This window comes from Carcharhinus amblyrhynchos, chromosome 4, assembly GCF_965287045.1.
Source record: "Carcharhinus amblyrhynchos chromosome 4, sCarAmb.v2.hapA, whole genome shotgun sequence".
NCBI lineage: Eukaryota > Metazoa > Chordata > Chondrichthyes > Carcharhiniformes > Carcharhinidae > Carcharhinus > Carcharhinus amblyrhynchos.
Genome location: NC_137327.1, coordinates 95230866 through 95255839, shown reverse-complemented (window position 1 = coordinate 95255839; position 24974 = coordinate 95230866). Strand labels below are relative to the sequence as shown.

Below are 24974 nucleotides of genomic sequence, written 5' to 3'. Positions count from 1 at the left end.
TTTCTTTTAAATTAGAAACAAGTTACATTGAATTAAATTACAGATGTGCCCTGCTCTTGGCGTCTGTCAGTCATAAAGAATTTACACCAACTACAGTACGATACTTCCATCACTACAGTATCCCTAACATTTACTCAGGCTCAGCTCCATTTGCCATCAAACTCTAGAGTCTGGACACTGACAAGTCTTGTTTGACTGTACAATTCAAAGCATCTGTTTGCACATTTTCAAACATGGGTCCATTAGTACTGAACTGTAAAAGATATATTTCATGTGCCATCATTCGAAAGAGCCTGCAAGTATGGGGGATGCTAAAAAGAATTATTTCAACTGATCATTTAAATTCACTCTTTAATATCTTAGTTTCTAGAATAGATACTGGTGTTTTCTTCTTCTTTCATCTTTTCAGACATTTGACTGTTGAATTCTAAGAGAAATGTGTAATCTTTTAACTAATCAAAGCACCATTTTAAAAATTAAAGTGCTGAACAAATCAAAATGTGAAGAGGATTGCATGGGAGTACAATCTTGTTCCCTTTTCCGGTGCCACATCCCACTTTTTTGTGATATTTCTCAAAGCAAATTGAATGGACGATCCAAAGGCTTGACTTTTAATGATTGCTAACCATTCTTCAGCCACTTTTTACTGGATCACAATTCAAAGTGTTATGACCTGGCAATCAATAATCATAATCTTATCTTTGGATCAAATATTGTGGGGGAAAACAAACTAAAACTGGCTGGTGTTGCCTTTCCAAGTTCTAGTAGATTGATCTGGCTAAAAGGTTTATTTTCTTCACAAACTCAAAGTATGAGACATTTGCAACAGCTCCATTATTCACGCAATTCATCATCGTTATCTTCTGCTTCACTCAAAGTCTGCCAAAAATTTTCAGTGCAGATGGACCAAGTCTCTACCAACTCAATAGCAGAGGCTTAAACCCAAAGCTTGAACAGGAACCAGAGTCTGAACTCTGAATCAGAGAAGACCACTGTGAATATTTTCACTGATCGCCCCCTCCCAGAAAACCATTTCTTATGTTTAGTTAAAAATGTTCTGGTGTATTATAACATCTATCCATTTACAAATATTGCCACTAAATATATACTGATATTTGGCTTTTTAGAAGAGTGGTGCCTTTCAAGAATCACAGTCCCTAGGGAACAGCATGCTGTAAATCTCAAATCAATGGCTATGGTGGAACCATTGGATGGAGTAATTCAACAATGCTGTGCAGGGAAAACAGGTTGAAGAGTCAAGTTGCTGCTTAATCTCTGACCTGCCTCCTCTTTTAACATGTTTTCCAAGAGAGCACAGGATTGAGGGAGTAGCCCTTTTATTTCATGCATCCCGAACTTTAACAATATAGTTGGCAATGCGATCTCACCACCTTAATACCTTGCACGTTGCTGTGTATTTATAAACTTGACAGCTTTTCACAAGACTCTTTTCCAGGCGGCAATGTTTATCTCAAAATTAGCTTAAAATTGCTGAAAGGGTTCCAGATTTATTATAAAAGAACTGTGATTATAGTGAGCTTTTTGGACTTGGGAATCCCAAAAGTTCACTGATTTTTCTCAAATGTCATATACAGTAAAGAACAAGCAGTTTTAACAAACTGATGCAGGCACAGTCTAAAGCTTCAGCCTCACTCAGCTCCATGGACTAAGCCACTCAACATGGACACGTATTCTTAGCACTGGACTGTACATGAACTTTCCCATCTCTTTTCTCCATCTCTCGGAATGTCAATGTTTTTTGTGCCTTCAGCTTGCATGCCAGCGACATGAAAATGGATTCCACGTGGTCACTTTCTTTTGGATCCTTTGCCGACGTCTCAAATAAAAGCATGTTGTTGGCATCTGCAAATCGGAGGGCGATGTTGGAAGATACTTGTATCTCATCAGTAAGATCACATTTATTACCCACCAGGACCCTTGGCACACTGGGCGAGACTGAGTGGCTGTTACATTCTTCAATCCACGCTTTGAGGTTTTCAAAGGAGGCCAGTTTTGTCACATCATACACAAATACCACAGCATGCACGTTTCTGTAATAATGTTGCACCATACTTTTTCGGAATCGTTCTTGGCCAGCTGTGTCCCAGACCTGAATCTAAGTAAAAGAAATAAAAGAAACAATAGGGTGAATGAAATAATTCTATTCATCACCCCTCCACTTCCCACACTGAATCATGATGGAAAGCAGCCCTAGTGAAGCCAGCAACCCTCCAAATGATTAATGCTGAATCAAGTGACTGATTTTTATGTATGATAAAATGAGAAATGTCTCTTGGGTCAGGAGTTGGGACGTGGATCGATACATGGGTGGGCCCTTTGCTTGATTTTCCAATTACAGTCAAGGCGAAGAGAGACAAACTGTAACACCTACTGTTCTGCCACCAGCTGGGGAAAGGAAAAGAAAAACAGGTCACTTCTGTAACATTTCTATCACATCTTCAAAGCAGTTCAAAGAACTCCACAAGGTCAATGACTTTTAAATACTGTACAGTTAAATGGAGAAACATGGCAGACATTTCAATCTTAGCAAAGATCCCATTCATAAAAGGCAATGAAATTAAATGAAATCATAAAGAGCTGGAAAGACTCAGTGTGATTGGCAGTGAATGAGTTAACATTTCAGATTAATGGCCTGCCATTAGAATCGGAAAACATTAAAGATAAACAGTTTTGAACCAAATGCTGAGAGTTTCTTTAGTGTGGTTGAAAGGAATGTTGGTGAGGGGAAAGATTATCTCTCTATTCTTTGAATGGTGCCAAGAGACTGTCAACATCCATCTGAACATTTAACTCAACATGGAATAAAAATCAAACCTGTCGAGGTGTGTATAAACATTAACACACACAGCGACCAACCAGCATCCTTTTTTGATATTGCAAGAAAAATAAGCCTTCTTTCATTAGGTCTTCCCAAAGCTTGCAACATCCCTAAATGGTTACACAATCTTTTCCCAACTGCCACCTTTACACTATCAAAACCAAGGTTTGGCACAATGCAACCATGGCCAGAACTCCTTCACTACGAGAATAATCATCTTCTCACAAACAAGAACGTTTCTCCATATTGTTGCAAATATACAAGAAAAAGTCAATGGTTTGAACTGCTCAATTTCAGTAAATTCTTAACATTGAAATGAATAGCCTGTCAGTCCTCACAGTGCTGATTGAAAGATGAAGAGTTGTCACTCAGATGAGATACCCGCTGCCATCAGGAATGTATTATTTAATGGACACAGATGTTAACTTTTATCTCACTACTTTCTGTGGCAACTATTTTATATATATGAAGTACTTCCAGAAAATCACATTCGTGCAGATGCAGGATATTGAAAAATGTCTAAAAATGAAACAATAGAATGTTTAACTACAGTTTCAATCCTCCTTGCTATGCATATTATGCCACGAGACTGTAGAGTAGCCAATGCTAAATCTTTCTTCAAGAAGAGATGGAGAACAGTAAATAAGTCTGTAGATTCATAGTCAGCTTTGGGAATAATTTTAAAATTTATTAGTAAAATTTAATTAGTAAGCATCCGGCAATGCATGAGTTAATTATAACTTAATATGAAATGATTATGCATTTTTGAAACCCCATTTGATGAATTGTTTCATGAAAGGTTCATTAGAAAGATTAATATCCAAAGCACATATTGGGATTGGCTAATGGTTAGAAAATGTGTTAGGGTGTTACTCAGTTTAGAAATGGCATATTCCAAAAGTCCATCTTTGCTCTAGGTATATCTCAATAATTTGGGCTTGACTACAGAGAGCACAACCTTATAATTTGCTGAATACATAAAAATGGGAGATTTCACAAACAGCGATGATAAAAGACTTCAAGAAGTCATAGCTTGAATGCATCTGCCAGGTGTTTGCCCAATTTAATGTGGATAACTGTGCTGTAATACACCGTAAGAGAAATAACAAAGTACAGTAGAACATACTCAATGGTATGATGCTAAATGATGCAGCTGAGCAGAGAAATTTCAGGGCTCAAGTACATAAGTACATTGAGTGTACATAAGTACACTCAAAGGGTGGTGAATCTCTGGAATTCTCTGCCCGTTGAAGTGGTGGAGGCTGCCTCGCTAAATATTTTTAAGACGCGGGTTGATGGGTTTTTGATAGGAGAGGGGATTAAGGGTTATGGGGAGAGGGCGGGAAAGTGGAACTGAGCAGCGACAGATCAGCCATGATCTTATTGAATGGCGGGGCAGGCTCGAAGGGCTGGATGGCCTACTCCTGCTCCTATTTCTTATGTTCTTATAATTCCCTAGAAGTGCTAGTGCGGGCAGATAAAGTCATTATAAACCTAAAATTTAATTCAGCTTTTTAAAGAGGACGAATAAACAATGATGGATTTTAGCAAAACATTGGTTTAGACTACATTGTGCATGTTTCATGCCCCATTAACAAAAGGACATCCAAACCTTTGAATGTTAAGTCAGAACTTCACCAGAATGATGCAAGAGTAGGAAAATTATAAGTAGGTTTCTTTTCAAAGAAGAAGAGGAAATTTAATGAAGATATTTTAAAACATGTTGCTTGTTAATGCAGAATGGCTATTAAACATGAAGCACATATAGAAAGCCACATCACTTGCTAAAAACTCAAACTGCATTATATCCAACTCAACAACAGAAGAGGGGGAGTCATCCTGGTCATAACAATATATTTAAAAATTACTAAAAGGAAAGAGGAAAGGAGAAATGTCTTTTACCAAATTAAAGAAGAATAAAATACTTTGCCAAGGATTTGACTGAGGCAGAGACCATTGCAGCCTTGTGATACAAATAGCTTATTTTTTAATTGACTTCAGAGATGTGGGCTTCACTAGCTAGGCCAGCATGCATTGCACATCACTAATTGCCCTTGAAAAGGCGGTGATGAACAACCTTCTTGAATCACTGCAGTCCATGTAGTGTAGGGACACTCATAGTACTGTTAGGGTGGGGTGTAGGGATAAGAGTTCCAAGATTTTGATCCAGCAACATTGAAGGAATGGTGATATATTTCCAAGTCACGATGGGGAGTAGCTTAGAGGGGAACCTCCAGGTGGTGGTGTTCCCATGTATTTGCTACTCTTATTCTTCAACTGGTAATAATCATTGGTTTGGAAGTTGCTGTCCAAGGATCCTCCTGAGTTCCTGCAGTGCATGCTGTAGATGATACACACTACCATAGTATGTGGCTCAGGGAAGGAGTGAATATTTATGGGTAGAGTAAAAATCAAGCCGGCTGCTTTGTCTTGGATGGTGTTGAGCTTCTTGATGTTGTTGGATCTGCACTCATCCAGGAAGGGACAGTATTCCATTTCACCTGAGATGGTGGACAGGCTTAGGGAGTCAGAAGGTGAGTTGCTCGTCACAGGCTTCCTAGCCTCTGATCTTCCCTCATAGCCACAGTATTTAAATTGCTAGTGCAGTTCAGCATCTGGTTAATGGTAATCCGCAAAATGTTGATAGTAGGAAATTCAATGATGGTAATGCCATTGAATGTCAAGGGGTGATGGTTAACTTTGCTCTTGTTGGAGATGGTCATTGCTTGGCACTCATGTAGTACAAATTTTACCTGCCACTTATCACTCAAGCCTGAATATTGTCCAGATCTTGCTATATTTGGACATGACTCTTCTTCAGTATCTGAGGAATCATAAATCAGTGAGTATTCCGTCATGGCCTTGTGATGGAAAGGAAGTCATTGATGAAGCAGCTGAAGGTAGTTGAAACCAGCACATTATCCTGAGGGACTCCCAAGTCAAAGAGTCAGATCACAAGCTCACTAATGACATTAATGCAGTTGAATTCACATTACAATCACTGGCCAGCTTTAAATACAGTGTAGTCACTTTACTTATGTACCGAGGAGGAGTAATTAACCTTTAAGCCACATGGCCCGTAACTGTGTCAAAAAGGACAATCAACAACTCCCTTGTGTTTAATTCACAAGGCTTGATGGAACTACGCAACAGCATCATGTTGCTCCTTTTGAATAAACTATGGATGATCTAAAGGCTGGCTCAAAGATATTAAATTCAATAATCACACAAGCTGTCTTCATTCTAACCTAATAATTAACATTTTGTTCACCCAGCTACGAAGTTGGAGCTATCACTGTGACTCTCTCCATCTGCTGACCAAATGATTGAAAACTAAATTTGCCAATGATCGAGCAGTTAAGAGCATCACAAGGCCAACAATGCAATCCAAACAAAAACAAAACGGGAAATACTCTGGATTGTAGGGCAAAATCAAAGTCAGCCAACATTTCATGTGTTAAGACCTCTACTTGGGACTCAGCAACTGTAGTGTTTTGACTTCCATTTAAGCAAAAAAGTAACATTTGACCGTGAGGCATATCAGCCAGTGGATGTTTTTCCTGGAATATTAACTGTCCACAAAAAGCAGATCTGCCTTGTGCCACAGAACATAGACCCAGAGTGGGCTACAAAACAAATGGCATCAACAACAGGAGACTAGGAGACTGGTGTACACCATCCTGTTGTACGGAAATAGGACCCATTTCCAGCAGTACTGCCAACAATATTTTGACCAGTAGATAAGTAAGAAACCACATACAGATCTAAAGGTGTGAAGAGTAATTGTAAAGAGCTGTGTTTTTATTACACATACAGAGCCAAGATTCCTCCCTTCATACACAGTCTAAATTGTATCACCTTATCTGGATAAAGGCAAAATACTGCGGATGTTGGAATCTAAAACTGAAACAGCAAATGCTGGAGAAACCCAGCAGATCTGACAGCATCTGTGGAGATAAAATAGAGCCAAGGTATCAAGTCAGGTTTCTTGCTGACTCGTAACATTGGCTCTATTCTCTCCACAGGTGCTGTCAGACCTGCTGAGTTTCTCCAGCATTTTCTGTTCACCTTTTCTGGGTACTGACAGACTGAGATGTTGATCCTTTTCTTTAATCAGTATTATTATCGTTCTCCATATACCTTTGTTTTCTGTTGCAAATTTTAAAAGTAGCTGAGTCCACAGCACCAAAAGTCTGGTTTGTTACAGAACTGCTTCTTGAAGCAATTTTCAAACCCAAATTGGCTATTAATCAACAGACCCAAATGAATGAAAATGCCAACTGGTCCAAGTTGAATGGAATTGTAAAATTCAAACTCACCTCCCCTCCAATGACCTTTTAATTTTTTAACATTCCATAGAAAAGATACATAATTTGGGGTATTTTGCTGAAATCTGGCTGCAGAATGCAGAGCAGACATGAGCAGTGATCAGAAGACTGTCATTCTAGTTATACACAACACACAAGGGTGAGCAAGTGGTGAATAAACAGAAACATTTGGCAAACTACTCTCACTAACAACTATCAGTGAAACATACGTCTGACAAGCAGAATGCAATCAAGCCAAAAGAGAAAATGCTGGAAAATCTCAGCAGATCAGGCAGCATCCGTAAGGAATGAAATAAGCTGACGTTTTGAGTCCAGATGACCCTTTGTCAAAGCTTTGACAAGGGGTCATCTGGACTCGAAACATCAGCTCTTTTCTCTCCTTACAGATGCTGCCTAACCTGCTGCAAATTCCCAGCATTTTCTCTTTCGGTTTCAGATTCCAGTATCTGCTGTAATTTGCTTTTACTTCGAACACATTCAAGCAACGAACAACAAGATAGTTTCATCCCCGCATTACCACAATCTTCTCCATCCTTGCCATCCAATCTTTGGATAACAGCACTCTCAGAGGGGAGGGGGGTGGGGGAGGTGGTGGTGGTCAGAGGAATCTTAATATTCATAGCTCAAGCCTAACATGGCCCCAGTCTCTGGTTAGCAGTTCAAACATGCACACAACAAGGAATCCCCTTCAATTGGCAGGTTACTATCCAGACTGAACTGAAAAAAAAACACCCAAATATCCAACCAGTGCCTGGTAACAGCGGTGCATATAGGTTATATTGGCACCAACACCAGCCAAATCTAACCTCAGAATCGGCAGTACAATACCAATACATCTAAATTGATGCTGGGTAAGTGGAAGCATTGCCTCAGACAACAATAATAACCACACAACAGATAAGGGCCAAGATGAGAAATGATGGGCCCTGGTACTTTTTCTGTTTCCGGGCCTCTTATTCACACCCCCTCAAATTCTTCGGGTGCCCAGAATTGGGAACCACAGTGCATGTGTTTTTATAGGTTTATCAAAACTTCTTTGCTTCTGTACTCTAAGCTCTATTCATAAAGCTCATTGCAAGTCCAACTTTTATAGGAATACAGAAACATTGAAACTAAGAGCTGCAGTAGGCTATATGGCCCTTTGAGCCTGCTCTCCCATTCACTATGATCGTGGCTGCCATTGGCTCAGTATGATATACTTTACAAGCAGGGCTTTGTCATACAATTACAAATATTTGGTCATTTACATTATGCAACCAACTCCACTTCTTTGAAGTTAGCCCTATGCAATATCTGGATAGCAACATCCAAAAGACTTGAATTTTACAAGCACCAGAAACAATAATCCTACATACAAATGAGAATATCTTGAATTAATCATGACATTTTCTATTGGTGCGTGGTTTCACTTCCAAGTTTAAAGATGGCAAAATCTTCCAGTAAATTAGCACTAACCAATTCACCTGCAATAATGTACTATTTCTATCCACACAAATGAGCTTTGTTAACTGAAAAATTACACTTTGTATTAAGTGTTAAATACATAAGCATCTTGAATTGAAACCAACCACTTACAATGCCCAGCATGGAGCATGTAATAGGAAAGTGAAGTACCTCAGATACTGGCAATCTGAAATATTACAGAAAACGCAGGAAATACTCAGCAGGCCAGGCAGCATCTGTGGAGCAAGAAGCAAAGTTAACTGCTCAAGCCCAGGGTCTATACTAGTTCTGACGAGAGGTCGCCGACCTCTGCTTCTCTCTTCACAGATACTCTCAGGCATGCTGTGCATTTCCAACCCAAAAGAGAAAACACTGGAAAATCTCAGCAGGTCTGGCAGCATCTGTAAAGAGAGAAAAGAGCTGATATTTGGAGTCCAGATGACCCTTTGTCAAAGAAAATTACTGTGGATGCTGGAATCTGGGTTTCAAATTCCAGCATCCGCAGTAATGTGCTGTTATTTTGTACATTTTCAATGCCACCACTGCCACCACCAGCGGTTTGGTACAACGTTAAATTTCAAAATAAGTTAAGGTAGCAGTAAACATAAAGGCCGGAATCTTACCACAGTTCATGCCAGCGGGATTTTCCCTTCCTGCTGCACTGAACAGAGATTTGGCTAGCCGCCAAACTCTCTGACCACGCTGCAGTGGGAGAACAGTGTAATGGCAAGTAACATCGCTGAGCAAAGAAAATAAATGTCAAGGCAATATATTGATAATTCTAAAAATGTGCACTGGATGAAAATAGAGTCATAGAAGTTTACAGCATGGAAACAGGCCCTTTGGCCCAACTTGTCCATGCCGCTCTTTTTTTTAACCCCTAAGCTAATCCAATTGTCTGCATTTGGCCCATATCACTCTATGCCCATCTTACCCATGTAACCGTCCAAACGCTTTTTAAAAGACAAAATTGTACCAGCCTCTACTACTACGTCTGACAGTTTGTTCCAGACACTCACCATCCTCTGTGCGAAAAAACAGCTCCTTTCTGGACCCTTTTGTATCTCTCCCCTCCCACCTTAAACCAATGCCCTCTAGTTTTAGGCTACCCTGCATTTGGGAAAAGATATTGACTATCCAGCTGATTGGTGTAACAAATTGTCCCTAAATTATTCTCCCCTTAATCTGGTTTCCAATGGGGGTACCATAAGCATAGACATGAGTCAAGGGTGGAGGAGGAAAAACATATTGTTAAGATGGTGGCGCGGGCTCGTTGGGCCGAAGGGCCTGTTTCCCGTGCTGTGTTGTTCTTTGCGCCCCTCATTATTTTATAGACCTCTACAAGATCACTTGAAGCCTCCTAAGCTCCAGAGAAAATTTATCCAGCCTCTCCTTATAACTCAAACCATCAAGTCCCGGTAGCAGCCTAGTAAATCCTTTCTGCACTCTTTCTAGTTTAATAATATCCTTTCTATAATAGGGTGACCAGAACTGTCAAGTATTCCAAGCGTGGCCTTACCAACGTCTTGTATAACTTCAACAAGATGTCCTAACTCCTGTTTTCAATGTTCTGACCAATGAAACCAAGCATTAGATGACCATCAAGAAACAGCAAAGCTAACTAAAACCTTTCTTGCCTTTACCAACATGAACAGGTAGCAAGAGAGACAGACTTTGTCCCAAGTCCTGGTCACCAGGGAAAAGGGAGGACACTGGCATTGAACTAAGGAATTAAGTTTAACTGATACTGACCTTGCATTTGTCTCCTGTGGTGCACACACCAAGCTGGCCTCAGCAGAATTCACATGAAAGTGGATGCTGGAAGTGAGTTGCCTTTTCTGCTATCCCAGCCCAGTATGTCTTTGATGAGGCAGGAGGAGCAGGAGAAAGGGGAGTTTTTGTGTTCTCGCACTGAGCAGCATACGTGTGTGAGACCGACAATCCAGTTCATAATGTGAAAAAATGTGAGGCAATCCACTTGATGAGAGGAATGGGTGCAGAATATTTCTTAAATTGTGCGAGATTAGAAAGTGTAAATGTACAAATGGATTTGGGTGTCCTCATCAATAAATCACTGAAAGCTAACATGCAGGTGCAGCAAGAAATTAGGAAGGGATGGAAGTATTATGCTAATATATAGAATCTTAGTTAGACTACATCTGGAGTACTGTGTGCAGTGTTAATCCCCTTACCTTGGGAAGGATGTTATTATCATAGAGGAAATGCAATGAAGGTTCACCAGGCTTGTTCCTGGGATGGCGGGACTATGCTACGAAGAGACAATGGGGAAACTGGGCCAGTATTCTCTAGAGTTCCAAAGAATGGTTGGTGATTTCACTGAAACTCAGCAAATAGCGCGAAGAAGTAGACAGGGCAGATGAAGTAAGATGCTTTCCCTGGCTGAGGAGTCTAGACCAAGGGGACACAATTTCAAAATAAGGGAGAAACCACTTCGGAGTGAGTTGAAGTGAATTTTCTTTACTCAGAGGGTTAGTATCTTTGAAATTCTCTACCCCAGAGGCCTAGCCAGTGAAAGTTTTGTCATTGAGTATGGATAAAGCAGAGATTGACAGGTTTCCAAATATCAATGACTGTTTTCAAGGGATATGGGGATGGATGATCAGCCATGATCATATTGATGGTGCATGTAACAGGCTCAATGGGCTGCATGGTCTACTCCTGTTCCTATGTTCAACCCTAGTCTCAGGGTTCTCGCCCACACTATAACCTACAGGGGAAGCCTGGCCCAGGGCCACACAATCATTGAGAGGTCGGCAAGGGCAATGGGTCACAGACATCATCAACTTGAGGGGGAAGAAGTTGGAAGGCGCAGTCAGATCTGGGCCACATTGGGGCTTCACCATCATGGAGGGGTGGATAGGAATCACAGGGTCTGTTTTAACAGTGGATAGATCTCCATGTGAAATACCTGAAGTGCTCTAGCCAGAGGTTGTATCTTACACATCGTCATTCTGCTCACTTCCATTTCCTGCTCTTTTTCTGGATTCATACCACACAATACAAGGAAGCCTTTTGGCATCAACAAGAAGTAACTTAGAGTGTTCTATCGAACAATATTCCCCTTGCTTCCTCAGAGAAGGAGCTAGCATTCTGACATAAAAACCTTCCCGTCACAACAATGAATCACTGTCAGTCTGAAATCTCTGTTTAGAATATGATGTAATCGTGTTTCACTAAGAAACTGGCAAGTTGATTTTATTCAAGGTTTGGTGATGGAATGTCTCACCAATGGCACATCCACATCAGAAAGGTAATTGGTTAATTCTTGACCTGCACACTGTAAACTGATCGTGGCTGGGGTGGGAATGGGAGCACGCTATAACTGTATATTTTCTAAATGGTGCTGTACCCGTGTGAAAAGTGGATTTAGCTACTCAACTAAATGTAGCGTCAATTCCCTAAGATTACAATATTTTGATTACTAAATGCATATCATTTGTGTTGAGAATATGAATGGAATAAATAACCTGCCACAAGAACAGTGCAGTGGGCTGGGCAGAATGCTGTGATACAGAATGATGGAAGGCAGTTCCATAACCGTGAGGTTTTAATCTCAGTATATTGCTGCTGTTGTCAGTTTAACCTGTGGCCCAATTTAACAGAAGGGTGGATATTAACTCCCAAAATGAAGAGAAATGACAGCTGCCCAACCCAGCTAATTCTAGCAGCTGGGCTTCACTGTTGGGCCATCTCTCTGTCCCAAACTGGTGACAAAAGGTAACTGGCCAGCTTCAGGCAGGCCACAATGAGAATATCCACAAGCCTCCCACCAGCACCAAGGACGGGGGTGAAACTGGGGTGGAGTGGAAAGGCCAGAAGCCTCAGAATAACTTTGTGGAGCCCATTAAATCATTCCTGCTCCTCCTGGCCTGACTAAGGAAAGTTTTAGGAACATAGGAGCAGGAGTAGACCATTCAGCCCATCAAGCCTGTCCCATCATTCAATGAGATTCTGGCTGATCTGTGGCCTAACTCTACATGCCAACCTTTGGTTCACGGCTCTTAATATCTTTAAATCCGAGATAGATAAATTTTTGTTTAGTAAAGATAGTAACTGATCCAGCATCATCTGCCATTTGTGGACATGAATTCCAAACCTCTACCACCCTCTGTGTGTAGAAGCACTTTGAACATCTCTCTGACCCTAATTTTTAGACCATGCCCCCTAGTTCTAGAATCTCCAACCATTGGAAATGGTTTATCTTTTCTATCCTGTCTTTAGCTATTAAGCTTGACTTAGAAGGCTTCCTTTTCTTGATAAGTTTTACTGACTGCTGGGCAAGGTATAGGCTGTTAAAATGCCAGAAGTCCTATGGATTTTCATTGGCAAACATGGGAGTGGATCCCAATGCAGGCAGACAAGTGCTTTATTCACTTTAATAAAATAATGGATCTTAATTTATTGCTGCTACATTCTTTTCCAGCCTAATTTTGAGAACAAAGAGCTTCCACTATAGTTAGATGAACGAGTTCTGTGTCTAATGAATGTCTGACATTTTTAAATAATGTGGGAAACCACTCCAGTGTATTAGTAGATAAAGTATCTGCCCCATACCTGCACAAATTCTGCAGTGAGGGTTAAGTTCCATGTTTTCCCTATTTCTGTTCAGAAATTATCACAATTTCCTTCATTTCCCATACATGCCTGACTCTGACTTTTGCACTACCCAGCCCCGTAATACATATTGATAACACTACAGCAGATCTTTTTTAACTGCTTCCCAAACAAACATCCTCAATGAGGGGGGCTGCCAGCCCCTGCAGATTATATCAGAATCAATAATTGATCTCCCAGGTGCTGCTGCTGACCACATGGAGAAGAATAGTTTGGATATTACATTTGGATTGTGTACCTCATTACTCAGTTGTGTTTGGGACAGCGTAATTCATTACCCAGTTATGTTTGGACTGTGTACCTCATTACACAGCTGTGTTTAGAAAGTGTACCTCATTATCCAGTTGTGTTTGGACTATGTACCTCATTATCCAGTCCTCTCAATTGCTATCTAACACCAAACCACCCAGCATCTATTACCAAAGTTGGTGCTGTCTCAACAAGTGCCACAAAAGCTACTTCTTTTGGTGAGTCTTGGATTTCATGGTTTGTTTCAATATATTTAGAGTTAATTTTAGCCTAGTAACCAGCCTCTGCAGAACCTTTTATTGGCTGAAGGCACGATATAAATGCAAATAAATGCTGTTGCCACAATGGAGGGGCTGTTACTGACAGCATGATAGACAGCACCAGAATTACCAAATTCCAAAGTTAATTTAATTTGGATATGTAAAGTAAATTTAACCTCCTTTCCTCATTAAACACTAGGATTGTTGATTCAAGAAACAATGCTTTTGCTATTTTCCAATAATCTTGTGATGAAATTGTTGAATCGCAGTTTGTAACACAATATAAAAAAATTATTTAAATCAAAAGTTATGCATTCAAAACAAGTATAATGCGAAGCTAACAGATTTTTATGCAGTGATGTTATCTGTAAGGTTATGAGATTCAGACAAAAGCAGTAGCAGCAGATGTCAGATATCTTTAGCTTCTTTGAGAAAACAGTTCGCTAGCCCACCTACTATTGATGGGAAAGCTCTCCAGACTAAAGCAGCAAAACGAAGGGTGTTCTCAGTATGAATGTGAAGGCAACAGCTGCTTAACATTTTGGCCCTCTGGCGTTAGGTGGGGGAAGGGAAGGTTGCTCTGACACTGTTCTCTCAGGACCATAATTTTAAGCAATGTTGCAAAGAGTGGTTTCTGGTTTCTGTGCTGGGGCGGGGGTGAGGAGATGGCATTGCACAAATGCCATTCCTTTCACAAAACATGCCGCCATCTTGTGCTGACCTGCATGAACTGACACCAGCTTCATGAACCCCAAAATAGTGTGTGGACATGTAGCTTGCTAACAGCCTAACTTTCCTGACCCAGTGCCAGCAGGAATCTCCAAGGAAATAATAACACTTGAAAATGTAAAAATTGAACATTTTTGAAATGGAATCTGATTAGATCATTTTCTTTCAACAAACTGTGATACCACAGTTTGATCAAATGCATGCAAATTAATTTATTTGACCCCCAATATGATTCTGGTTCATTGTTTGATGTTATAAATCAGACGAATTTTGCCACTAGTCTAATTTGTTTCAACTGAAATGCCTTCCTTTTGTCAATACTGCTAGGAATCTGGAGAAAAGTAAAGCTTTTTACCTATGCACTTTCTTCAGCTCCTTACAGCCTTGGGTTCTCAAAATTTCTAGCAAATACTAACATCAAATCAGGAACAAAATACTAACATCAAATCAGAAGCAAAACACTCAAATACAGAGGACCCACCTTTAATAAGGCAAACCAATAGCACTTGTAGAATTTTCGGCACAGGCTTGGAGGCCTGAAGGGCCTGTTCCTGTGTTGTATTCTTTGTTGGTTCAATTCAATGTGGGCATATGTCATGTGATTAGATATCACATGATCAAACCTCCAATGGGAGTTGGCAACCCGACATCACTTGGTAGTTGCCTTTTTTTTCCTCTTGATGCTGGTAGTTTTCAGAAAAATGCTTTATTTGTTTTGTTCATTTTTAATTCTGGGTAAAATCCCAAGATTTCCACACACTTTTCTTTGACAGGATATAGCTTAAAACAAGCCAGTATATTTTAGTAAGAGACATGTTTTCCCGATGCTGAAAAAGCATAATGGAATTTGATAAAGTTATTCTTTATCGGTTTAACCTCTGTTTATTACTGTCCTCGACAGTCATGGCACCTGTCCATTGGCAGACAAAAGGAACCTGGTGTGTTCAAACTCCTTATCAATACAGTTCCACTCAGAAGCTCAGATGCACACAACAACAATATCCATTTTGTCCTCTTTCCAGGAAAGCATTTCACATCTGTTCTGAGCTTGTGGATTGCACTGCATGATACAGCATGGAATCATACCAAAGAGTTATGTCACTGTCTCACTTGACTATATTGTTAACGACACACTTGGCACTGGAAAAGGAAATTGTATTCTGCCCAAAACTTAACGATTCCCAAGGGAACTGCTCATAACATTTGCAACGGCAACTTCCATTAATGCACCACACAGTGTTTGGAAGCTTGTGGCAGAATTCACTATAAAACTCTCAATCTCATCCACAATAACACTCAAGGTTAGGTGTTTTCCTATAGAGAAAGAGTTGCATTTAACCACTCTTGCTCAATGCCCAGCAATGTCAGCAAATACTCAGAAGTTGGAGGAGACTACCTGCCACGCAGCCCTTAAATAAGGAAGGATATTAACTAGCTAAAGAGGGATTTTTAAAAATGTTTATCCAGTACATTATTACATGTATCCAATAAAACAGATTTCATAATCATTTGGAATCTTTCAAGTGACTTCTATTTCAAGAATGTTTCTTGGCCCCAAATTCTGCCTTGTATTCTCCCAAAGGGCAAAAAAAGCTTAAAAGAAATGACTGCTTTGTGTACCAACATTTCTCAACATTTATATGAACCATATTGTTTGCACAGTTCAAGTGGTCTTTCACCAGTAGGTTATTCTACAAGTCTATTATCCACTTGTTGTAAAAGTTCAGCTGAATTCCACCACAATGCCTTCAGTTTTCAATCAAACATATAAGGACTTATTTGGAAACAAATTGCTGCAATACACCTGGGTGGGCAAAACTTTAAGCTACACATTAAGCAGTAATAAGTAAGAGGAAAAAAACCTCAGCCGTTCTGTTGCTTTAAATCCTTGAGCTGTCTGTAAACTCAGGTCCACTCTATCGGGAACAATAATATAAAGAACAAAGAAAATGACAGCACAGGAACAGGCCCTTTGGCCTCCCAAGCCTGCACCGATCATGCTGCCCGAATTAACTAAAACCCCCTACCCTTCCAGGGACCATGTCCCTCTATTCCCATCCTATTCATGTGTTTGTCCAGAAGCTCCTTAAAAGCTACGATTGTATCCGCTTCCACTATCTCCCTGGCAGCGAGTTCCAGGTACCCACTACCCTGCTTCTGACTATCCACTCTGTCCATGCCTCTCATAATCTTGTAGACTCCTATCAGGTCTCCCCTCAACCTTCGTCTTTCCAGTGAGAACAAACCAAGTTTCTCCAACCTCTCCTCATAGCTAATGCCCTCCATACCAGGCAACATCCTGGTTAATCTTTTCTGTACCCTCTCCAAAGCTTCCACATATTTCTGGTAGTGTGGCGACCAGAACTGAACACTATATTCCAAGTTCGGCCTAACTAAGGTTCTATAAAGCTGCAACATGACTTGCCAAGTCAATGCCCCAGCCGATGAAGGCAAGCATTGCATATGCCTTCTTGACTACCTTCTCCATCTGTGTTGCCACTTTCAGTGACCTGTTTACCTGTACACCCAGATCCCAGGTCCCTGGCGCTATGAGGCAGTTTCAGAAGTGTGGCAGTTTAAGATGACATTAAAATCAGTTTGGCACACCTTTAAAGAAATTGAAATCTTACTTTCACCCACATCCACTAGAGTTACTTCTCGTCCACTTCCATACACTTAAGAAGTTTGAAAAAAATAGAAGCACGGACCTCAAAATGAGACGAAGTAACAGGGCGTGGTTATGGAGAGGAGGAGAATCATGAAAGAAATTCCAGAAATTCCTTCTTAAATCTCTTCACTATTGGTCTTTCGGGATGCATAACAATTTACGGAGCACCTAGCACTGCAGTACAAGTCTCGAAGAGACACGTTATAGCACAATACATACAGAAAAAGGATGTGTTGAATATCTCACCTATCAACAAAATAATAAACAATGTCGGCTTCACCAGCTGTCCCCTTATTGGGGCTGGAAGCATGAATTTTTCCCCTCTCCCCCAACTCCACATCCTTGGAGGCTGTTAATGCACTACAAGGCTATTCACCTTGTAGTGGCCCACTGGAACAGATCAGAAGCACTGATTGATCATCTGGATTAGACTATCCATAGACAATGTGCAATGCCATGAATTGGTGAGATGCAGGTTCAATTCACCACCAATTTCATATAAAAGTCACAGTGGAGCTCCTCCAGTTATAGAGTCATAGAGGTTTACAACATGGAAACAGGCCCTTCGGCCCAACTTGTCCACGCCACCCCTTTATTGAACAACTAAGTTAGTCTCAATTGTCTACATTTGGCCCACATCCCTCTATACCAGCCTTACCATGTAACTGTCCAAATGCTTTTTAAAAGACAAAATTGCACCCATCTCTACTACCACCTCTGGCAGCTTGTTCCAGACACTCACCACCCTTTATGTGAAAAAATTGCTCCACTGGATCCTTTTGTATCTCTCTTCTCTCACCTTAAACCTATGCCCTCTAATTTTAGACTCCCCTAACTTTGGAAATAGATATTAACTATCTGGCTGATTTATGCTCGTCACTATTTTATGGATCTCTATAAGATCACCTCTAAGCCTCCTACGTTCCAGTGAAAAAAGTCCCAGTTTATCCAGCCTCTCCTTATAACTCAAACTATCAAGTCCTGGTGGCATCCTAGTAAATCTTTTCTGCACGGGCAGCACAGTGGTACAGTGGTTAGCATTGCTGCCTCACAACGCCAGGGACCTGGGTTCAATTCCCAGCTTGTGTTACTGTCTGTGTGGAGTTTGCACATTCTCCTCATGTCTGCGTGGATTTCCTCCGGATGCTTCTATTTCCTCCCACAATCCAAAAAATGTGCTGGTTAGGTGGATTGGCCATGCTAAATTCTCCCTCGGTGAACCCGAACAAGTGCCAGAGCATGATGACTACAGGATTTTCATTGTAATTTCATTGCAGTGTTAATGTAAGTCTACATGTGATTAATAAATAAACTTTAAAACTTTACTGCACTCTTTCTAGTTTAATAATATCCTTTCTATAATAGGGTGAGCAGAACTGTACACAGTAATCCAAGAGTGGCCTTACCAATGTCTTATACAATTTTAACAAGACATCCCAACTCCAATATTCAATGTTCTGACAAATGAAACCAAGCGTGCTGAATGCCTGCTTCACCATTTTGTCCAACTGTGATTTCACTTTCAAGGAGCTATGTAACTGTACCCCTGGATCTCTTTGTTCTATAACTCACCCGAATGTCCTACGATTAACTGGGTAAGTCCTGCCCTGACCCTATCTACCAAAATGCATCACCTCGCAGGTGGAACGGCAATTTGCGCGGAGGGTGTGGAGAGTCTGCAGAAGGATCTAGATAGGCTGGGCGAATGGGCCAGGAACTGGCAAATGGAATTTAATGTTGGCAAGTGCGAGGTGGTCCACTTTGGTAGGAATAATGGTAGGAAGGATTATTACTTACGTGGCGAAAAACTGCAGCAGGCGACGGTGCAGAGGGACCTCGGGGTCCTTGTGCATGAGTCGCAAAAACCCAGCTTGCAGGTACAGCAGGTGGTCAGGAAGGCAAATGGGATGCTGGCCTTCATAGCGAGGGGGTTTGAATATAAAAGTAGGGAGGTCTTGCTGCGGCTGTATAGGGCATTGGTGAGACCGCAGCTGGAGTACTGTGTGCAGTTTTGGGCGCCGTACTTACGCAAGAATATTTTGGCCTTGGAGGGAGTGCAGAGGAGGTTTACTAGGCTGATACCGGAGTTGAGGGGGTTGAGCTATGAGGAGAGGCTGAATAAACTAGGCTTGTACTCGTTAGCGTTTAGAAGAATGAGGGGAGATCTCATTGAGACGTATAAGATGATGAATGGGATGGATAGGATAGAGGTGGAGAGGCTCTTCCCGCTCAGAAAGGACAGTAGGACTAGGGGGCACAGCCTCAAGATAAAGGGGGGGCGGTTTAGAATGGAGTTGAGAAGGAACTTCTTCACTCAAAGGGTGGTGAATCTCTGGAATTCTCTGCCCGTTGAGGTGGTGGAGGCTGCCTCGCTAAATATTTTTAAGACGCGGGTTGATGGGTTTTTGATAAGAGAGGGGATTAAGGGTTATGGGGAGAGGGCGGGAATGTGGAACTGAGCCACGACAGATCAGCCATGATCTTGTTGAATGGCGGGGCAGGCTCGAAGGGCCAGATGGCCTACTCCTGCTCCTATTTCTTATGTTCTTATGTTCTTATCTAAATTAAACTCCACCTGCCCTTCATCAACGCAGTCATTCAATGGTAGGCCAGAAATGTCCCAAATTTGTGAACTTAGTTGATTTCTACAAAGGTAATACTGAGGGGGCAACAACTGGCCTCAATGTCCCTGAGTTAAGGAATGAAAAATCCAGTAAGAGTTCCCAGTCCTGACTGCTAGCCAATACCTTATATCAAAATACATGTGTAAGCATGCATCAGGTGAAGGCAGGTTTGGGCTTCCCAGCATAGGAATAATATCCATTCAGGCAAGATTTTGGTGCTCATGGAATCATCCCCAACATTATTGGAAGAGAAGTTGAGGTGAGAAAGTTACTGACAAAAGGAAAATAATTGCTACAATATGCCAAATCCTACAGTTATTGAGCTTTGGTCAATGCGCTACTGCTGAAACAGGAATGCCGATTGCTTTGGTCAAGGCATGGCATTAACCCAAATCTTCCTGGAAATTTAGCTGAGCAGTTGAAATGAACATAGCAGGGTCCTGACAAAACAGAACAACACAACCCTGCCATTAGAGCCATGAATAACATTCTACAAGATCATGCTCTCAGTGAGGACAATAAAAAAGCTATAAAAGAAAATATCACAAAATTTTAAATATCGGCAGCCAAACAGCAGATGGAATTTAATACAGAGAATTGTGGAGTGGTGCATTTTTGGCAAAAGGTTTAGGGAGGGGCAACATAGACTTAATGGCACATTTTCAAAGGTTGAGCAGGAACAGACATAATTTGGGTTCATGTGCATAGATCTTTGAAGACAGGACATGTAAAGTGGGTAATAACAAAGTATACAAGATCTTGTATCCAATTCTGGTCACCACACTTTAACAGGAACGTGAGGATCTTTGAGAGAGTGCAGAAGAGATTTACCTGAATTATTTCAGGGTTGAAGGGTTTTAGCTACAAATGTTAAGATGGAAAAGCTGGGGTGGTTCTCTTCAGAGCAAATGGCATTGACAGGAGATTTGATAAAGAAGTACAATTTGATGACAAATTTAGATAAGGTGGATAAAGCTGATCCTAAAAACTAGGAAACACCAATTTAATGTCTTTTGGCAAGGGATGAGTGGGGGATCTGAGGACAAACACTTTTTACACATTGAGTGGTAATGACCTGGAACTTGCTGCCTACAAGGGCGATGATAGTGTAGCCAATGATTTCCAAAAGAATTTAATGAGCACTATTAATGATCAATAAAAATTAATGGTCTATAAAATAATGAGGGGCACAGATCAGCTAGATAGTTAATATCTTTTCCCAAAGGTAGGGAAGTCTAAAACTAGAGGGCATAGGTTTAAGGTGAGAGAGGAGAGATACAGAAGGGTCCAGAGGGGCAATTTTTTCACACAGAAGGTGGTGAGGGTCTGGAACAAGCTGCCAGAGTTGGTGGTAGAGGCGAGTACAAATCTGTCTTTTAAAAAGCATTTAGACGGTTAGATGGGTAAGATGGGAATAGTGGGATATGGACCAAATGCGGACAATTGGGACTAATTTAGGAGCTTTAAACAAAAGGGTAGCATAGACAAGTTGGGTGGAAGGGCTTGTTTCCATGTTGTAAACTTCTATGACCCAAAGAAGTTTATTTGCAGGGCTCTGGAGATAGAGCAAGGGAAAGGGACTGAACAAGTATTCAACAGTCAGAACAATGGGGAGAATTACCTGTGAACTGGCTGCAATCTATATTGTTAAACCAATATGGGACTCATTGTCCACAGTGTAGGATGACCAGTTTATTTTTGCATCAAGTGATCAGGTGGTCTGCTTTCAGTACAAAGCATTGAGAATGGTATTAAGCATTCAATTTCTTTGCTGTGCAAGTTGTTTGCAGCAAGTTGCATTTTTTCTTTAAAAATTACTAATTCTTTCACAAGTCCCGATAGTCCACCCACAGATGGTTCTGTTTTAAATCCCATTCAGGAATGAGGTTGACAGTGAGTGAACAATGAGATGATTCCAGCGGTGGAAACACATTATGGAATTCTAGTAGTACTGACCATAGAAGGAAAGGAAACTAATTCTGTACACAATCTTCAACTGCACCATCGACAACAGATAAATTTATTGACTTTTTAAAAAATTACTGAAATAGTAAGGAACTGGAAAAGTACATATACTGTTGCTCTTAAAACAGCCTGATGTATAATCAATGCCCTCCTGCCAAACTATGACAGCTACACATCATTACCGTTTAATTCTCAGTATTTATCAGTAGATAAACATGGATAAGGCAGGCCAGTTGGCCCACCTTAGCTCATCAATTCAGCAAAAGCTAGTTTCCCCCTCGCCTGATTATCTAACACTTAAATGATTCCAAAGTATTTGTGTACATTACTGTCACCAGAAGCCCCATCTCACAAGGTGATCACACTGCATAAAAGACTTTCTGACAATCTTTCTGAACATCTTTGCCTATTATTACAGTTTAATCTGAAGTAGGGTTCCCATTTTACCTATTTCAACATTTTTTACCATCTTGACTTGACTTTGATTCCTCTGTCAAGGATGAAGAGGCCCTAATTTCTCCAATCTTCTTCAGAATTCAATACACTGATTTAAGGAATCAATTCAATCAATCAATGCAGTTTCTCAATGGTTTGAATATTTCTACTTTGTCTCGATAACTACAAATTTGTCATTATTTGCAAAGTGCGGGTCAACTGGAGCACCGGATAGTTTCAGTGTAGCACTCTCTGACTTGTCGTCTGCTGATTTTAGGAGCGTAGCAACATTCTATTGACAAGGCTAATCAAAATTTGTGAAAAATGTAGTGTGTTCATAAACTGGATTACTTCATCAAAATGTTATTGTATGTTCACATTTTGTGCACTAAATTAGTCATATTTCTGGTCAGTATGTTGAAGGAAAACTAATGTTCTATCCAGTAAGTATTTAGGACTCTGATTAAGGGTGGATGTGGGAACACAAGAACATTGATACAGGGACACTAATGTTAATCCCTCAAGCTTGTACCACCATTCAATGATTGTAGCTGATATCCAACTTAATTCCATATAGTTGTCCATGCCACACATACCTTCATACCTTTGTATAACAAAAATCTATCAATTTCAGATTAAAAATTGATACACCGCTGTTTGTGTAAGAGTTGAAAATTTCTCCCACCCTTTGTATGTGGATACATTTCCTAATTTCATTTCTAAAACGTTTAGCACTGGTTTTTAGACAATGTTCCAATGGGAATAGTTTATTTGTATCTACCCTATCGCTTCCCATTGATGTCTTTGATTTAATGACCCTTCTAAACTCCATGGACTGTAACAGTTATTTGTGTAAATTCCTTCTAATTTAGTCCTTGGAATCCAAGTACCATTTGAATCAACGACCTACATTATATGTCTTCCAAGTTCAATATACCATTCCTAAGCTGTACTTTCCCAAGCTCTACTTTCTCAAGGGACTAAGGAAATTTGGCCTCTCCACTACAACTCTCATCAACTTCTACAGATGCACCATACAAAGCATTATTTCTGGTTATATCACAGCTTGGTATGGCTCCTGCTCTGTCCAAGACTGCAAGAAACTACAAAGGGTCGTGAATGAAACTCAGTCCATCACTCAAACCAGCCTCCCATCCATTGACACTGTCTACACTTCCTGATGCCTTGAAAAAGCAGCCAACATAACCCAGGACCTCTCACACCCCAGACATACTTTCTTCCATCTTTTTTCTGTTGGGAAAAAGATTCAAAAGTGTGAGATCACAAACCAACTGACTCAAGAACAGCTTCTTCCCTGCTGTCACACTTTTGAATGGACCTACCTCGCATTAAATTGATCTCTCTCTACACCCGAGCTATGACTGTAACACTACATTCCACACTCTGTCCTTTCCTTCTCTATGTGTGGTATGTTTTGTCTGTATTGCATACAAGAAACAATATTTTTCACTGGATACTAATACATGACAATAATAAATCAAATCAAATCAAAAAGGTATAGGTCTAACATGAACTTGGACATCCAAAGCATGATTGCATTCCTAGTTTTCCAGATATAATGGCCAGCATCATGTTTTCTTTTCTGGATTATTTTTCTATACCTATCCAGTACACTTTAGTTATGTACCTGTAGCTCCAAGTCATTTCTAGTTTTACATCATTTAGAAACAATTCAATTCTCTATCCATTTAAGGCCAAAGAAGGTGATCTCACCATTTGCCTACACCAATATCCATTTGACACGGCTTTGCCCATTACCTAATCTATCAATATCTCTTCATAATTGCTTCCATCTCTTTCTCTTATCTTTCTCATCGGCAAGTTTGGATGTGAGGCTTTCTATCCCACGGGGAGGTTTGAAATGAAGACATCACTAGAACCTTGGTTCTGTCACATATAGTGGTCTACTCCTAGTAAGACTGGCACAGTGATGAAATCAAGTAGACTGGGCTAATCAACATTTCGTCAATGGGGATGGGAAAAGGAATTATCATGCCCGCATACACCAGGAAGCACATTAGTTATTATTGTCAAAAATTAACCTCGGTCCCTAATAAGGCTGGTTACCTTGATCGTTTCTCCTTCTATATTCACCGGTTTCTCTCGAAAATCTACTCCTATGGTAGCTTCGGTCTTGTCGGGAAAGGTCCCTCCACAGAACCTGAAGGTCAGACACGTCTTACCAACATTGGAGTCGCCGATTACAATAATTTTAAATATCCGCGCTTGCACCGAGAGTTCCAAAGACGATTCATAATCAGTGGACACCTTTTTAGATGTGAAGCCCCGTCTCTCGCCATTCGCCGCCACTCGATTTGCCATATTGGAAATTAACCTCTTTGTACTGTTAACGAAAGTGAGACAAATCTTCACAAAATGATCTGTTCACGTTGGAAGGGGGACCGGGAGCCCTCACTTTGTATCCACCGGTGGAAGGGGCTAGGGTCAAAACATCCAACCTAAAAATTAAACACAAGACATGGGGCTCGGGGCTGAGATTGTCTGTAAGAGCATCGTTAGCAGCAGGTCGAAGCTTGCTGCTGGGGGTGATTTCTTTGCCCCCCCCACCCCCCACCACTTTGACTGAACAGAATTGGATTGATGATAAAAGCTGCTTCTTTTTCCCCCCTCTGGCTGTGGGCGCGTTGTTTTTTTTTTGTGCTGATTAATGGAGCCACGCAGTAATTGATCAGGTGAAATTGACGCAGTGATGGAGGCTGAACGCCAGGACAAAGCACTGCTTATAACATAGCCCAGAGTATCCGTCACTGACAGGCA

The 24974-nt window shown here is 40.8% G+C and overlaps 1 protein-coding gene across 1 annotated transcript; it reads right to left on the bottom strand.

The window, feature by feature from the left end:
* On the bottom strand, positions 1 to 24897 carry rab33a (RAB33A, member RAS oncogene family). Its single transcript, XM_080187587.1, has 2 exons — positions 24264 to 24897; positions 1 to 2116 (listed from the first exon to the last, which is right to left on the bottom strand). The coding sequence occupies exons 1-2, from the start codon at positions 24516 to 24518 to the stop codon at positions 1676 to 1678; spliced, it is 696 nt and encodes a 231-aa protein (XP_080043713.1). The 5' UTR covers positions 24519 to 24897; the 3' UTR covers positions 1 to 1675.
* Between the last annotated feature and the right edge of the window lie 77 nt (positions 24898 to 24974).